General features: G+C 43.6%; 1 protein-coding gene across 8 annotated transcripts in view; it reads right to left on the bottom strand.

Moving 5' to 3' along the window:
* The window catches only part of ralgapa1 (Ral GTPase activating protein catalytic subunit alpha 1), a 337,589-nt gene that overhangs the window by 205,920 nt on the left and 113,017 nt on the right, over positions 1-18,652 (bottom strand). For all 8 annotated transcript variants that reach the window (XR_005946224.1, XR_005946225.1, XM_041213937.1 and 5 more), the window contains exon 15: positions 17,868-18,105. Coding sequence is in view for 6 of the 8 variants with exons in the window: in XM_041213937.1 (XP_041069871.1) it covers positions 17,868-18,105 (238 nt within the window). In the remaining 2 variants the exon portion in view is untranslated. The remainder of the gene's footprint in view (positions 1-17,867; positions 18,106-18,652) is intronic.

Here is an 18,652-nt window from a genome sequence, read left to right as displayed (position 1 = left end):
GCAAAAGAAAATAAACACACTAAAACCATGGTTGTGGGTTAGGAGATGCATGCTTGTAATGTGCAACTCCAAATGTTAGGAGATAACAAGTTATATTTGTATTTGTGGATGTTAGGAATGAGTTTTAGCTTTTAATGTTTAAGTTTGATTTGTATCTCTGTATGTGTGTGTTAAGAAAAGGTCAAGTTGAGTCTTCTTTTCACTTTAATAAGGTGCCACATTTCTAAATGAGAGTTTATGACCAAGGGAAGTTAAGCAAACACAAGAGTAGAAAAACTGTGCTGTTGCCTAGCCACAGGGGTCCAGAGAGGCAGGCCCCGACTATACACACACACACGAAACTAGAAACAGCAGTTTGATTTGTAAGCTGTTTTGAAGACAGCTCCCAAGCAGAAGCAACCTAAAAAAGTCAGATAGCCAGTTTCAAGCTAAAGTTGGTTGAAAGTAGCTGCCAGGAGAGACTAGAAGAAAGGGGACAGATAGCAAGTCACAAGCTAAAGGAAAAGTCCCAGAATCCAGGGGAGCGTAACAGGAGAAAGTCCCAAGCAGACCTTCTTGTCAAAGGACGGACAGGAACTTGGAAAAGGTCCTGTTGAGTGAGTTAAGAGTGAGAGACAGAGAAAAGGCTCTAAGCTTCAAGTTCCAAGCTGCAAAAAGCAGAATAAAGGCAATATAAAGGCTTGTGAGAAATCAGAAGGTCCAAAGGCATCTGAAGGTCTGTAACTCTTTGCTATGGACATGTGAAACAATGGTGTTCTGTTGACATCTGAGTCAATGAGTGTGTGCGCATGGAGGAAAGCTTGAACGCACGTGGCAACCCAGGGGAGAGGAACATCGGAAAGAGAGTTCGAAACCCTGGAGATGAAGCCTTGTGGAAGGTGTCTGAGAAAAAGGGTCAGTTTGGGAGAAGATTCCTAGGCGAGTTCTTGGCGGAGAGTGGAGATTGGAAACCCTCGTGTGAAAGACAGAGCTCAGTGAGACTGGTTGGCTCACGGTGTGACAAGCGTCTGGGGGGAGTTGAGGAGAGATCCATAGCATCTATCTGGGGTGGCATCTGTCACTTGGTTTCAGAGTTTGGTGTGTCTGACCACAGGTTGCCAATTGGTTTACATGGACCATGTACTTACCGTGAACATTAGAGTATAAGATAGCTTTTATAACTTGCATTATCCTTACAAATCTGTATATATCTGTAATGGTATAGTTGTGGGTGAAGGAGTATTGTAATACAGTTCATCTTTTCTTGTTTAATAAATGTTTTATGCTTTTGTTAGAAGTCTATTATCTGACTCCAGTGAGCATTCAGTAGTCCCTCTCTACTTATCTAAACAAACAAATAAATGTTAGGGTCTCATCAAGCTGGGTTCCATCCCAGGATCAGGCTTATCCAGTGGTAACCTCAGCTGCAGATCATAACACAAGTAAATATAAAATTGTATAAGGATTAGCTCCAGTTCTATGCTTCACCAACTGGCTTTCTGGAATAGAACACAGTAGAAGATAGCTTCCAACCTTCAAGTTTAGGCAGCTAAGAAAAATAACTTCAGACAGAAAACTACAATCCAAGCAGCCATAGTTAAAAATGGCAAAAGCAAATATGAATTGACAGCATACTAGTACCTATAATGTTCTCAGAGTCTGAACGATATGGCCCGTGGAAGAGCCAGATAGATATGTGGCCATAGGTTATATCCCCACCAAAGATGAAATAGCATGGTCTTAGCATTGTCACTTCATCAAAGCATTCCTGAAGAGGTCAAATATCCTGCCGTCTCATGGGAACCCCTAGCTTTTGACCAACAAAATGGAGAAGGCTCATCCAGAGAGGCACCAAACACAAAGACTTTGTCAGAAACATGCAGAGACGAAGTTGAGGCATCAGGGGGAGTGCAGAACCCTCCAATTGACCCGTCTACCCAACCATTCAAGTACCACCTGCCCTGCACGTAGAAACCCATCAAACCAGAGTGGAAGCAAGTCATCCTTGATCCCGAGACTGCCTAAGAGGCTTCCTACAGATATATAATCAGAAATAAAAGTATTTTGCGAGCTGGATGCCTATCAGTTGGATAGTGATGAAGGTTCCATTTGAGTTATTGGATTAAATTTACATGATGATTTGTTAAATGCCTATGAGGCATGGTCAGACTTCGATAGCTTTCAGAAAATACATTGTCATTCCACAGAGAAATAATTCATGGACTTCACCAGAGTATATAAGAGAATGCCAAAATTCAATCTGGGGACACCTGGATCAATACCAGGGTTTAAATTACTGGACTGTTCTAGAGTGTCTCAGACAGACAGGCTCCTGGTTCTAACTAGCGTTCAGTTCGCAGAGACCACCACCTTGTTGCATCAGATGTTGGCTGTCTTGAAAGAATTCCTGGAGAAACACTCATTACCTGTAGCCGAGGTGGACTCGATTGTCAGATTTCGAAATGGCCCAGGTACTGGATGCAGGCACAAGATATAACGAGGATGAAAACACCATTAGCACATCTGGCTATTGCAGCAGAAGACAGAATTGGACCAACATCATAGGCAAATGAATCATTGAGTTAGACAGAGGAGGCGATGGCATAGTGGTATTGTCACTGGGCTAATAATCCAGAGTGATGCTCTGGGGACCTGGGTTTGAATGCCGCCACGAAAGATGGTGGAATTTGAACTCAATAGCAAATCTGGAATGAAAAGTCTAGTGATGACCGTGAAGCCATTATCGATTGTTGTAAAAACCCATCTGGTTCATTAATGTCCTTTAGGGAAGGAAATCTGTGACTCCACATGTGACTCCAGACCCACAGCAACGTGGTTGATAGTGCCTTAAATGCCCTCTGAAATGGTCCAGCAAGCCACTCAATTATATCAAACCGCTACAAAGACACAATGTCAAGCAACAGCCTGACGGTCATCCTCACATACTCATAACTTACAGATAATGTTCCAGACACCACCATCAACATCCCTGGGTATGTCCTGTCTCACCGGCAGGACAGACCCAGCAGGGGCACAGTGGTACACGGTCGGGTGGGAGTTACCCTGGGAGTCCTCAACATCGACTCCGGACCCCATGAAGTCTCATGGCACCAGGTCAAACAAGGCTAAGGAAACCTCCTGCTAATTACCACGGACCGCCCTCTCTCAGCTGCTAAATCAGTGCTCCTCCATGTTGAACACCACTTGGAGAAAGCACTGAGGGTGACAAGGGCACAGAATGAAGGGGTGGCTTCAATGTCCATCACCAAGAGTGACTCGTTAGCACCATTACTGATCTAGCTGGCAGAGTTCTAAATGACAAAGCTGCTAGATTGGGTCTGCAGCAGGTGGTGAGGGAACCAACAAGAGGGAAAAACATACTTGACCTCATCCTCACCAATCTGCCTGCCGCAGATGCATCTATCAGGACAGTATCAGTAGGAGTGGCCACCACACAGTCGTTGTGGAAGTGAAGTCCTGTCATGAAGAGATATTGTCCATAATGTTATTGGAAATTATTTTTGAAATGGAATTGTAGTAGTAGGGTCTGTGTGTGTCTTAATTGGATTAAAGCCAGCTAGTCTGGGTGCTTTGACGTATAGAGAGTAGTCAGTTTGAAATGGTAATCAGATAAACATGGAGAAGTTTAGAAACACAGGTATCAAGGGGACATTTTGTATTTTTAATTAAAACATTCAAAAGAAATGGGTGAAATCTTGCACCTAGCTGGGAGACACCAAGCAATATGTTTATATTGCTAATAAAATTAGTGGGATGAAAATGTTATTATTAGAAGGTGTGACATTAAAAGCCTAATGATACAATAGGAAATTTACATTCAAAGGAAAGCAAGGTGTAAGCAGAAAGGAATGTGTGCGTGTAAGTCTGAGGCATTTAAGATCTAACAAGCCTGTGTCTGCAAGGAACCTCATTTTGAATCCGTATGATCAAATGCACTTTGCCTGGAGTCTTTTAAAATCTACGAGTTTTACTGGTGCCTTGGTGGAGATTCAACTGGAAGTGGTTAATTTGGGTATTTAGTTAAAAGTTATTATTGTAGGGGTTTGTAGCCATACGTATGCGTTTAACCTGTTGTTAAATTAATAAATGTTTAATTTAGTTTTATAAAAAACCTCGAAACTACTAAATTCAAAGCCTGCATCTCGAAACATACAAATTGCAAAAATGGATTACAACAGTTGTTGCAAGTTTTCCTCTGGGATTTGAGCAGCTCAGCCTTTAGCATCGACTATATCATAACAGTCCCACTCTCAAAGTGAGGATACTGTCCATCATGTTGCGTGGCACTACCACCATGCCAAATTTCAAACACATCTAGCAACTCAAGACTGGGCATCCATGAGGCGCTGTTGGCCATCAGCAGCAGAATTGTACTCGAACACGACCTGTAATCTCAAGGCCTGGCATATCCCCCACGCTACCATTACCATCAAGCCAATGGATCGACCCTGGTCCAATGAAGAGTGCAAGAGGGCATGCCATGGCAGCACCAGGCATACCTAAAAATGAGATGCTAACCTGGTGAAGCTGTAACACAGGACTACTTATGTGTCAAACAACATAAGCAGCAAACAAAAGACAGAGCTAACCAATCCCACAACCAACAGATGAGATTTAAGCTCTGTAGTCCTGCCACATCCAGTCGTGAATGGTGGTGGACAGTTAAGCAATTCATTGGAGGGGGCAGCTCCACTTATATCCCCATCCTCAATGGAGGAGGGGCCCAGTACATCAGTGCAAAAGATAAGGCTGAAGGATTTGCTACAATCCTCAGCCAGAAGTGCTGAGTGGATGATCCATCTCAGCCTCCTCTGGAGGTCACCAGCATCACAGATGCCAGTCTCCAGTCAATTCAATTCACTCCATTGACATCAAGAAACAGCTGAAGGCACTGGATGCTGCAAAGGCTATGGGTCTTGACAATGTTCCAGCAATTGTACTGAAGGTTCGTGCTCCAAAACTTGTTGCGCCCCTAGCCAAGCTGCTCCAGTACAACGACAACACTGGCATCTACCCGGCTTTGTGGAAAATTGCCCAGGTATATCCTGTACACAAAAAGCAGGACAAATGCAACCCAGACAATTACCACCCCATCAGTCTATTCTCAATCAGCAGTCAAGTAATAGAAAGGGTCATCAACAGTGCTATCAAGCAGCACTTGCTTAGCAATAACCTGCGCACCAATGCCCAGTTTGGGTTCCGCCAGGGTCAATCAGCTCCTGACCTCATTATAGCTTTGGTTCAAAGATGGACAAAAGAGCTGAACTTCTAAGGAGAGGTGAGGGTGATTGCCTTTGACATCAAGGCTGCATTTGACCAAGTGTGGCATCAAGGAACCCTAGTAAAACTGGAATCTATGGGATAAAAGCAGAATACTTCAGATGCTGGAAATCTAGAACAAAAACAAATACCTGGAAAAACTCAGCAGGTCTGACAGCATCTGCAGAGAAGGATACAGTTGACTTTGAGTCCGTGATAATATCTAAAGGATGTGCTAATGGGGACATTAAGGGTAGTAAGCAGGACAAGCTAGTGGCAGATGGCCCTAGTGTGGGTGGGGTAGAGGGGAAGGGATTGAAATGGGCTAAAAAGGTGGAGATGAAACAATAGATCGAAATAAATTTAAAAATAGGAGGGAAAAGAAAAATATATTTGTAAAAAAAAATTATAAATTACTGGAAAAAGGGGGATAGGAAAGGGAGTGGGGATGGAGGAGAGAATTCATTATCTGAAATTGATGAACTCAATATTAAGTCTGGAAGACTATAAAGTGCCTCGTCGGAAGATTAGGCGCTGTTCTTCCAGTTTGCGTTGAGCTTCACTGGAACATTGCAACAGGCTAAGGACGGACCTGTGGGCATGAGAGCAGGGTGGTGTGTTGAAATGGCAAGCAACAGGGAGGTCTGGGTCATGCTTGCGGACAGACTGAAGGTGTCCCGCAGTCACCTAGTGTGCGTTTGGGTCTCTCCAATGTAGAGGAGACTGCACTGGGAGCTGCGAATGCAGTAGACTAAATTGAGGGAAGTGCAAGTGAAATGCTGCTTCACTTGAAAAGTGTGTTTGGACCCTTGGACGGTGAGGAGGTGGGGGGGGAAGTAAATGGGCAGGTGTTGCACCTTCTGCGGTTGCATGGGAAGGTGCCATGGGAGGGGGTTGAGATGTAGGGGGTGATGGAGGAGTGGACCAGGGTGTCTCAGAGGTAACGATCTCTGCGGAAACCCGCTGGGGGGGGTGAAGGGAAGATGTGTTTGGTGCATCATGACAGAAATGGCAGAGGATGATCCTTTGAATACGGAGGCTGGTGGGGTGATAAGTGAGGACAAGGGGGACCCTATCATGGTTCTGGGAGGGAGAGGAAGGTGTGAGGGCGGATGCGCGGGAGATGGGCCGGACACGGTTGAGGGCCCTGTCAACCACCATGAGTGGAAAACCTCGGTTAAGGAAGAAGGAAGACATGTCAGAGGAACTGTTTTGGAAAGTAGCACCATCAGAACAGATGCGACAGAGGCGAAGGAACTGAGAGAATGGGGTGGAGTCTTTACAGGAAGCGGGGTGTTAGGAGCTGTAGTCGAGGTAGCTGTGGGAGTCAGTAGACTTGTAATGAATATTGGCAGACAGTCTATCACCAGAAATTGCGACACTCTCTCCTCCATCCCCACTCCCTTTTTCCAATAATTTATAATTTTTTTTTTACAAATATATTTTTCTTTTTCCCTCCTATTTTTAAATTTATTTCAACCTATTGTTTCATCTCTACCTTTTAGCCCATTTCGATCCCTTCCCCTGCCCCACCCCCATCTGCCACTAGCTAGTCCTGCTTGCTACCCTTAATGTCCACATTAGCACATCCTTTAGATAATATCACACCATCAACACCCCTTTGTCCTTTTGTCTATGACATCTTTGGCAATCTCTTCTTGGCCTCCACCTATCACTGGCCCCCTATCAAGCTGTACCTGTCCCACCCCCCTCTACCAGCTTATATTTCATCTCATTTCTATGTCTTAGTTCTGATGAAGGGTCATACGGACTCGAAAAGTCAACTGTATCCCTCTCCGTAGATGCTGTCAGACCTGCTGAGTTTTTCCAGGTATTTTTTTTTTGGAATCTATGGGAATCAGGAGGAAAACTCTCCGCTGGTTGGAGTCATACCAACACAAAGGAAGATGGTTGTGGTTGTTGGAGGTCAGTCATCTCAGCTCCAGGACATCACTGCAGGAGTTCACCAGGGTAGTGTCCTCGGCCCAACCACCTTCAGCTGCTTCGTCAATGACCTTCCTTCCATCATAAGGACAGAAGTGGGGATGTTCGCTGATGATTGCACAATGTTCAGCACCACTCACATCTCCTCAGATACTGATGTAGTCCATATCCAAATGGGGCAAGACCTGGACAATATCCAGGTTTGGACTGACATCAAGTCCCAGGTGATGACCATCTCCAACAAGAGAGATTATCCAACCATCGCCCCTTGATGTTCAATGGTATTACTGAATCCCTCACAATCAACAACCTGGGGGTTTAACCATTGACCAGAAATTGAACTGGACTAGACAAAGGCTAGGAATCCTGCAACGAGTACCTTACCTCCTGACTCCCAAAAGCCTGTCCACCATCTACAAGGCACAGGTCAGCAGTGTGACGGAATACTCTCCACTTGCCTGGATGAGTGCAGCTCCCACAACACTCAAGAAGCTCAACACCATCCAGGACAAAGCAGCCCGCTTGATTGGCACCAGATCCACAAACCTTCACTCCCTCCACCACTGACACATAGTAGAAGCAGTTTGTACCATCTACAAGATGCACTCCAGGAATTCACTAAGGCTCCTTTGACAGCACCATCCAAACCCACAACCACTGCCATCTAGAAGGATAAGGGCAGTAGATAGACGGGAACATCACCTGGAAGTTCCCCTTCAAATCACTCACCATCCTGACTTGGAAATATATCGCCATTCCTTCATTGTCGCAGGGTCAAAATCCTGGAACTCCCTCCCTAACACCACTGTGAGTGTACCTACATCACACGAACTGCAGCAGTTCAAGAAGGCAGCTCATCACCACCTCCTCAAGGGGCAATTAGGAACGTGCAACAAACACCAGCCCAGCCAGCGAAGCCCATCTCCCATGAACGAATAAAAAAAAATGCCCAAGGAATCAGTGCTTCAGGTGCGACCTGAACTATCATTACATGATGAATTGCCCAAAGCAAAGAGGCAGGGTGCTTGAAATGACACGAGACAGAGAATTCAGAGCAAAAGTACAAAGAAAACTATGAATACTAGTAAATTGTAAACATCACAAGGAGTTTTAGTCTTATGATGAAAATGCTAGTTGTAAACTCTTAACTGTGCAGAGTCAGATAGTGCTTGCACTTCAACAGTATGTTGAACAGATTGGTTAAAATGTTGCCTGGATTCACTAGTGAGGATCAATGCAAGGTTAAGACCTGTGAAAATAAGAACATAATGGTCAGGAATAGCACAAGTGAAAGTGCTTTCAGCAATGCAACTTGAAAGGAATCATGCAGTGATTGATGAAATGCTTTATAAAATCTTGTCTGATCAACAAGACCACAAGTTGACAACTGCCCTGCCGAAGGCAGTTTATGCCAAGGGAATATGGTCCCCGCTAGTCAGTTTCTGGGCAAAATCCCAAATTGTGCTGTGCAATAGTCCTACTGCTCTAGAAGGTACTATGATTATTTCCTTTCTCTACCACACATTTGAATGCTTTACACACAGGGAATCAAGCTTTCATCAAGGCTGCGGTCTCACAGAAAATTCAGAGAGCTCTGATGTATTGTGTAAGACTATATAAAACAGGATTTAATTCAGGACAGTTGGTGTATTATAAAAGAGTGGGTCATAGGGAATGGAAGGACCTTGGTAAGGTAATAGGGTGTAATGGTAAGATAGTTCTTCGCAAACATGACAATCAAACAAGTTTAAGGTTCATTTTGAAATTAATTACAAAATCTTCAACCCTCAACAGCTAACAGAAGTAAACATGGCACCTTGTACTTCAAGCGTTCCGGTCTTTTGTGGCCCTGAGGAACAGAATATGGGAGAACAAGGGATGGATGGTGAGTGTGAGCATGACACCCACTTAAGTGGGTACTCTGGTCACATATTCCAGGGAATCTCATGACCAGAGGGATGTGCAGGAAAAACCAAGACAAGTTTAAATAATGGTTGAATTTTCAGGGTGGCCAAAAGCAAGATCCACTAACTAGCAGAACGAGGTGAAAGAGTGTAGATTAAGAAAGTGGAATACAAGTAATGATCGTAGGTCCAGAAAGAAGAATATTGCAGAAAGAATCTCCAATATTGTAAAAAAGTGACCTCACAGCAATAGTCCTGACAGGCAAAAAAATGAGTGGAAGCAGAGGCAGTAGCTTGAATAGACTACACAAAATAAAGGACACAGAATATACTTGGAACAGTACCAGAGGTAGGTGCCTCACCATAAATGCTAATATACTAGCACGGATAGACGATTGGCAACTAACAGGAAACAGAATTAGGATAAATGAGGATAAATGAGTAATTTTCAGATCGGCAAACTGCAACTAGTGGAGTCCCCCAATGCTGGGGCCTCAACTATTTACAATTTATATTAATTACTTGAATGAAGGGACTGAGTATATTGTAGCCAAACTAAGATAGGTGGGAAAGCAAGTTGTGAGTAGGATACAAACAGTCTGCAATCAGATATAGATAGGTTAAGAGGGTGGGCAACAATTTGGCAGATGGAGTATAATGTGAGAAAATGTGAACTTGTCCACTTTGGCTGGAAGAAAGAAAATCATTATTTAAAATGGAGACTGCAGAATACGGTGGTACAAAGGAATCTGAGTGCCCTCATACATGAATCGCAAAAAGTTAGCATGCACATACAGCAAGTAACCAGAAGTCAAATGGAGTGGAATATAAAAAGTAGGGAAGTCTTACTAAAACTGTACAAGACATTGGTGAGACCACATCTATGTACAATGTTTGTCTCCTTATTTAAGGAGGGATATATTTGTACTGGTGACAGTTCAGAGAAGGTGCACTAGGTTGATTGCTGGTATGAACAGGCTGTCCTTTGAGGAAAGGTTGAGCAGGTTGGGCCTTATCCTCACTGGAGTTCAGAAGAACGAGAGGTGATCTAAATGAAACATAAAAGATTCTAAGGGGGCTTGAGAGGATAGATGCTGAGAGAATATTTCCCTTTCCTTTCCAGGGGAGGCAGAACTAGGGGGCACAGTTTCAAAATAAGGGGTCGCCCATTTAAGACAGAGATAAGGAGGAATTTCTTCTTTCGGAGGGTCGTTAATCTTAGGAACTTTTTACCGCAGAGAGCAATGGAGGCCAAGTCATTGAATATATTCAAGGCCGAGTTAGACAGATTTTTGATCTGTAAGGGAGTCAAGAGTTATCAGGGGCAGACAGGAAAGTGGAATTAAGGCCACGATCAAATCAGCCATGATATCGTTCAATGGCAGAACAGGGTCAAAGGGCCAAATAGCCCATTCCTGCTCCTATTTCTCATCTTGTGCTCAAATTTTCATGGCTACCAAGGAACTCAAGAATAAACGAATGAGGTGTATAAAAAAAAAAAGGGAATTAGGAATCAGAGTAAGACGAGTTATCTAAAGATGATAATTCTGAAGCTTTATTGGTCAGTTGAACTAGCTGGACACTCAGACTCGACCAGATGCTTGTTTTGATGTTTTGGAGGTAAGTACGACAATGAAAACACTCTAAACCAGAGAAAGTTTTTAGGCCAAATAAAACATTTTTAAAATGTGGAAAACGTGTACTTAAATTCCCATCCTTAGGTGAGTCAAAAACATGAAAACAATTGCTTTTAGCGATGGTTTGCATACTAGTCTTCCCGATGAGCATTCTGGTGCAGTAGATAAGGAATTCTATTTGTCTAAAATTTTAAGTGAGTTTCTGCAGAAGGGACATACTGAAGATAGTGTAACATTGCATGTTATATAGATAATCATTCATTGTGGGATAATGTGCACCCTATGAAAAGGAGTGAGAAAAAGGTCTTGAAACAAATGCTGGTGAGAAAGAAAATCTCAAAATATAATGAGTGGATCCAAGTCACCAACTCTGATTGACTTGCAAAAAGAAATGATGCATGAAGAAATCATGAGGGGAGTCTCGTAATGTAATGCCTTGTATAGAATATGTATATTTTTTATTTAATTTGTGCCTATTAATTCTAACTTTTATTTATAGACATTGAAGGGCATTTATTAATTATATTTAATTGTATGCTGGTGGTGGACATTAACGGGGGATTCATTTGAGCCCTATGAATCGACTAAGACTGTGGTTGTTGAGTTAGGAGTTTTTGCTTGAAATGAGTAACTGTAAATATAAAAGCATATAAAGATTGGCTCCAGTCTATCCTTCATTAACTAGCTTTCTGGAATAGAATACCATGGGCAGGACAGGTCCATCAGACGTGGAAGCACAGTGGTATAAATCAGGAGGGAGTGGCCCTGAGAGTCCTCAAGAATGACACTGGACGCCTGAAATCTCATGGAATCAAGTCATACATGGAAAAGAAAGCCAGTTGATTATCATCCATTCCATTCCCTCAACTGATGAATAAGTACTTTTCCATGTTGAGCACCTCTTGAAAGAGGCACCAAGAGTAGTAGGGGCACAGAATGCACTCTCAATGGAGACTTCTACATCCGTTACTAAGGGTAGCTCAGTAGCACTGATCAAGTCCTGAAGGACATACTGGTCAGACTGTGTGCGGGCCAAACGGTGGGAACACCAACATGAGAGCAGAAACCTACTTGACCTCGTGCTCACCAACCTACCTATCATGGATGCACCATTCCATGACAGTATTAGTGGGAGTGAGATTCCCTCTGTAGATCACCACTTTGACGTGGTGGAGCGGCTTCTGCACTCCCAACAATCCCTTGAGCGAATCCTTCAGGAGCTTCCTACTCCTGGTCGGGCCAACAATGATGACAGTGTTGGGGAGAGGTGCGAAACAAGGTGTGGTCCAAAAAGTCCTCAACGGGCAGAACAGGTGGAGGAAAACTGCACATCTCACCAGCTGTGAAGGCAGAAGTAGTTTGCTGCAGCAAGGTGATACCAGTCATCGTGGTTTGACATAATTGAAATCTGACCACCAGGCCATCAAGGTTGTGTGGACAATGACAGTGCCCCAAGGTCCCCACGGTGAACAATGTCATGTGCAGGTTCCTGCATGCCCAAAGATTTGTTGGTTGAGAATCAGCCTGTTCAATCACAAAGACCCATGACAGAAACTCATGACCAAGTAGATATCATCTTGAATTGAGGGGCAGCTGACGACAGTAGGATCAACTACCACTCAACCCTTGTGCAAATGAAGACACAGAGGACATCTTGCATCATGTTGTGTGGACTATCACCTTGCTAAATGGGACAGATTCAGAACAGATCTAGCAGCTCAAAGCTGGGCACCCATGAGACTGTGAGCCATCAGAAACAGCAGCAGAATTGTAGACCACCACAATCTGTAACCTCTCAGTCTGACACATCCCTGACATGACCATTAACCATCAAGACAATAGACCAATCCTTGTTCAATGAGGAGAATAGGAGAGCATGCCTCCTATTCAATATGATTATGGCTGATCATCTTCTTCAATGCTAATGGGGTAATTTGCCAAGGTTCATTTATCAGCACCTTTCAAACCACTGACCCCTACGGCCTAGAGCAAGGGCAGCAGATGCATGGGAACACCACCAACTGCAAGTTCCCCGCCCAGTCATGCACCATTTATTCATTGCTACTGGGTCAAAATCATCATACTCCCTCCCTATCAGCACTGTGGGTATTCCTACAACAGATGGACTGCAGCAGTTCAAGCAGGCAGTTAGGAATAAGCAATTACCAGGTCTCACCAGAGATGGCTTAATCTTATGAATGAATTAAAAAACTTTAGATGAAAAAGAAAAATTGTATTTATATTGCACCATTAACAATTAAATGTCCCAAGACATTTCACAGGAGCATTATAAAGCAGAGTATGAAACTGAGTCACACAAGATACTGGGGTAGATGACCAAAAGATTGGTCAAAGTAGTATGATTTAAGGAGCATCTTAAAGGCAGAAAGAAAGGTAGAGGGTTTAGGAACAGAATTCCAGAGCTTGGGACCGAGGCAGGTAGCAGTACAGCCACCAAGGAGGCGGTACAGACAGTACAGGGCCATAGTGGTATTGTTGCTGGACTAGTAATCCAGAGACCCAGGGTAATGCTATGGGGACTCAGGTTCGAATCCACAGATGGTGGAAATTGAATTCTATAAAAATCTGGAATTAAAAATCTAAGGATGACTATGAAACCATTATCGATTGATGTAAAAAGCCATCCGATTCATTAATGCCCTTTAGGAAAGGAAAGCTGCAATCCTTAACTGGTTTGGCCTACATGTAACTCCAGACCCACAGCAATGTGGTTGACTCAAGTGCCCTCAAATAGCCTAGCAAGCCAATCAGTAGTATCAAACCGCTGTGACACCGATAAGGAACAAAACCAGACAGACCACTTGGCATCAAGTTAGGCACCGGAAACAACAATGGCAAACTCAGCCCTGTCGACCATGCAAAGTCCTCCTTATTAACATCTGGGGGCTAGTGCCAAAATTTGAAGAGCTGTCTCAGATGCAAGTCATAATCATACTCTCAGAATCATACCTTACAGAAAATGTCCCAGACACAACCATCTCCATCCTTGGGTATGTCCTGCCCCATTGGCAGCACAGGCTCAGCAGAGGTGTCAGCACAGTGGTGCATAAGCAGGATGGAGGTGCCCTGGGAGTCTTCAACATCGCCTCTGGACCCCATGAAGTTTAATGGCATCAGGTCAAACGTGGGCAAGGAAACCACCTGCTGATTACCACATACCACCTTCCCTCTGCTAATGAATCAGTACTCCATGTTGAACACCACTTGGAGGAAGCACTGAGGGTGACAAGGGCACAGAATGTATTCTCTGTGCGGGACAAAGGACATAGCCGCTAGATTGGGTCTGCAGCAGGTGGCAAGGGACTCAACAAGAGGGAAAAGCATACTGGATCTCATCCTCACCAACCTGTCTGCCACAGATTCATCTGTCCATGATTCCACCGTACTAAATGGGATAGATTTCAAACAGATCTAGCAACTCAAGACTGGGCATCTATAAGGTGCTGTGAGCCATCAGCAACAGCACTCTACCCAGCCACAATCTGTAACCTCAAGGCCTGGCATATCCCCCACTCTTAAATTACCATCAAGCCAGGGCATCAACACTGGTTCAATGAGGAATGCCAGACGACTTGCCAGGAGCACCACCAGGCATATCTAAAAATGAGTTGCTAACCTGGAGGAGCCACAACTCAGGGCAACCTGCGTGCCAAGCAGCTAAGTAGCTGTTAAAGACAGCTAATAGACAGAGCTAAGCAATTCCACAACCAACAGATCAGATCTAAGCTCTGCAGACCAGCCACATCCAGTCGTGAATGGTGGTGGACAATTAAACAACCCACTGGAGGAGAAAGCTCCACAAATATCCCCACCCTCAATGATGGAGGAGCCCAGCACATCAGTGCAAAGGATAAGTGTGAAGCATTTGCTACAATCTTCAGCTAGAAGTACCAAGTGGATGATCCATCTTGGCCTCCTCCGGAGGTCCCCAGCATCACAGATGCCAGCCTTCAGCCAATTTGATTCACTCCACATGATATCAAGATATGGCCCAAGGCACTGGATAGTGCAAAGGCTATGGGCCCTGACAATATTCTAGCCATAGCACTGCTCCAGAACTTGCCACACCCCTAGCCAAGTTGTTCCAGTTCGGCTACAACACTGGCATCTACCTAGCAATGTGGAAAATTGCCCAGGTGTGTCCCGTCCACAAAAAGCAGGACAAATCCAATCCAGCCAATTTCCGGCTCATCAGTAAACTCTTGATCATCAGTAAAGTAATGGAAGGGGTCATCAACAGTGCTATCAAGTGGCAGTTGCTTAGAAATAACAACTCAATGATGCTCAGTTTGGGTTCTGCCAGGATCACTCAGCTGTTGACCGCATTACTGCCTTGGTTCATACATGGACAAAAGAGCTGAACTTCAAAAGTGAGGAGAGAGTGGTTGCCCTTGACACCAAGGCAGCATTTGACAATGTGGCAACAAGGGGCCCTTACAAAACTGGAGTCAATGGGAATCAGGGGAAAACTCCCTGCTGGTTGGAGTCATACGTAGCACAAAGGATGACGGTCATGGTTGGAGGTCAGTTATCTCCGTTCCATGACATCGTTGCAGGAGTTCCTCAGGGTAGTGTCCAATGTCCTAACATCTTCAGCTGCTTCGTCAATGACCTTCCTTCCATCATTTGGTATGAAGTGATGATGTTCGCTGATGATTGTACAATGTTCAGAACCATTTGCGACTCCTCAGATACTGAAGCAGTCCATGTCCAAATGCAGCAAGACCTGGACAAGATCCAGCCTTGGGCTGCCAAGTGGCAAGTAACATTTGTGCCACACAAGTGCCAGGCAATGACCATCTCCAACAAGAGAGAATGTAACCATTGCCCCTTGACATTCAATGGCACTACCATTGCTGAATTCCCCACCACCAACATCCTAGGGGTTACCATTGACCAGAAGCTGAACCAGGCCAACCATATCAATACCGTGGTTACAAAAGCAGGTCAGAGGCTAGGAATCCTGCAGCGTGTAAGTCACCTCTTGACTGCCCATAGGCCGACTGCCATCAACAAAGCACAAGTCAAGAGTGTGATGGAACGCTTTCCTTTTGCCTGGGCGAGTGCAGCTTCAACGACACTCAATAACACCATCCAAGACAAAGCAGCCCACTTGATTGGCACACCATCCACAAACATTCACTCCCTCCACAGACGCAGAGTGGCAGCAGTGTGTACCATCTACAAGGTGCCTACAAGGTGCACTGCAAGAGCCGACCAAAGGTTCCTTAGGCAGCATCTTCCAAACACATGGCCACTACCATCTGGAAGGACAAGGGCAGCAGCTGCATGGGAACACCACAACCTGGAAGTTCCCCTCGAAGCCACACACCATCCTGACTTGGAAATATATCACCGTTCCTTCACTGCTGCTGGGTCAAAATCCTGGGACATCCTCCCTAACAATACTGTGGGTGCACCTATACCAAATGGACTGCCAAAGTTCAAGGTAGCAGCCCACCACCATATTCTCGAGGTCAATTAGGGATGGGTAATAAATGCTGGCTTAGCCAGCGACACCCACATCCACATCCAATGAATGAATTTTTTTAAATAGTGCAGCGGTCAAAATCAGGGATGCTAAAGAGGCCAGAATTCAAGAAATGCAGATATGAGGATCCAGGAGGGCAATGCCATGGAGGGGTTTGAATATAACAATGAGAATTTTCAAATTTAGGTGTTGCTTATCTGGGAGTCAACAAGCACAGGGATGGTGGTGACCAGAACTTGCACGAGTTAAGTCACAGGCACCAGTTTTTGATGTCCAAGTTTACAGAGAGCAGAATATGGGGAGCTGGCCAGCAGTGTTCTGGAACAGTCAAGTCTAGAGATAATTAAAGCATGGATGATAGTTCAAAAAAGTTGAAGCAGGGGCAGAGTCAGGCAATGCCACTTATGTAGCTACTTATGGAGCAAGCTATTGAGTTGGATGATCAGCTATGATCATAATGAATGGCGGAGCAGGCTCGAATGGCTGAATAGCCTACTCCTGCACCTATTTTCCATGTATGTTTTCTACGTATGTGGGAATGAGCAATTTTAGTGATAGCATGGATATGTAGTTGGAAGCTCAATGCTGGACAAATATGACATCAGGGTTGCAAGCAGTCCAGTTCAGCCTCAGACATTTGTTAGGGAGAAGAATGGAATTGGGGCTAGGGAATGGAGTTTGTAGCAGAAATTGAGGACAGTGGCTTTGGGTTTCCCAATATTAAGTTTCAGAAAATTTCTGCTTGTCTGGTACTAAATGTCGGACAAACAGTCTGACAATGTAAAACAATGGTGTGGAGAGATATGGTGGTGAGGTAGAGCTGGTTGTCATCAGTGCACCTATGGAAACTGACACTGTTTTTGAATATGTCACTGAGTGTAGTATGGCTTTTCACCTGGACAGTTTGGTTTTTAGCTGATCGGTCTGGTACCAGACATTTTTATGTCTGGCATTTTTATTTTGAACGCTGGAACAATGTGCGTCTTTGTAAAGTGTGGTCATATGTAAAATACCTGTATTTGGAAAGTGCAGTATTGCATCCAGTGTTGCGAAGTAGATGAATTTTTGTCCTATAAGCCAACTGCCCTTTAAGTTTGACAAGATTGAAGGTCGTTCTATGGTTCCAATTCAGATGAATTGTTTCAGAGAATATTTGCATTATATAAATTTTTCCATGATTTGTCTCTTTTAAAAATGAAACTACTCAACTCATCAGCCTTTTCTTGAAATGGGCGTGAAAGTTACAGACTTCCATTTGTAAATGAACGATTTCAGTTTGACTCGTTATTTTTGTTTGAACAATACTTAAGTAATCCCATCCCTGTTAAGTTGCTACCAGTGTCATAAACTAATCCTTGCAATTGCAATGTTCATTTTAAATTATATTGGGCTGATCTGAATATAATCATTTTTGCATGTCAGCATGCAGCTTGGCAGGGAAGTGTCTGGTATTCTTGAGCTAAGTCAGTGGTCAACCTAGCCGAGGAGCAGCTTGTTGATGAGAAATAGGAGGGGGTCAAGGAGAGGTCCTTTGCTAATATCAGAGGTAACAAAAGATTGACAAACAATTATTTAAGTCACATTCAAACTATACTTAATTGTTAACTATACCTTTTCCTTTGTGCTTCTTCTGTTTTTGTTCACTCAATTTATCTAACGGAAGATCATGCAAATCAAGGTTGTACAAGTTCCGTGCCAGCACTTTGGTCAAGGTTTCCATTGTCATTGCCCATTCAGTAATTAGTTCTTCCCAGCACGTAAGCGATGACAACACCACTAGCAATTCATCCCACAGCTCTCGGGAAACATACACATCCAAGTTTGCTTTGATCCAGGCGACTATTAGTGTCTAAACAAAAAGACAAAAAGCCAGAAAAATGAACAAATTATGCAGATTCCTACTGTAAACTAGTTTTTGCAGATATCTGTTGCTTTTTTTTAAAAAATTAAAAAAGGGAGTTAATGCACCCAACTTATACATAGTACTATGTGTTGTTCATTTAATTTCCACATTATTAACTTTTGAGTAAAACATACAAGAAAAATATAGATGTGTAATAAAAATGTTATCCTTGCATATTATTTTTTATTGCAATGTTTCATATTTATCTAGAAAATATATCAAGTACTATTGCATGGGATGGCATGGCATGCCATAAAGCACAAGTGGTCAAACTCAGTGATGCCATTAAGGAGTTAACGAGTAAAGACTGAGCATTTTCCTATGGGAACTAAAAAAAAAGACAAGTTACATCAGCATTATCAACTGAGCTAAAAGTAAAATTACCAGAATAATGAGCAGCAGTTCATCTATTTCTCACTGCTTCAGAAAAGGTTTATGGAAACAGGAATATATGAAAATGAAGAGAACAAAACAGACAAAAAGAATTTCTTGC

This window comes from Carcharodon carcharias, chromosome 20 (assembly GCF_017639515.1).
Source record: "Carcharodon carcharias isolate sCarCar2 chromosome 20, sCarCar2.pri, whole genome shotgun sequence".
Classification (NCBI taxonomy): domain Eukaryota; kingdom Metazoa; phylum Chordata; class Chondrichthyes; order Lamniformes; family Lamnidae; genus Carcharodon; species Carcharodon carcharias.
Note: the sequence above shows the minus strand (reverse complement) of the source record. Positions and strands in the feature narration are given on the sequence as shown.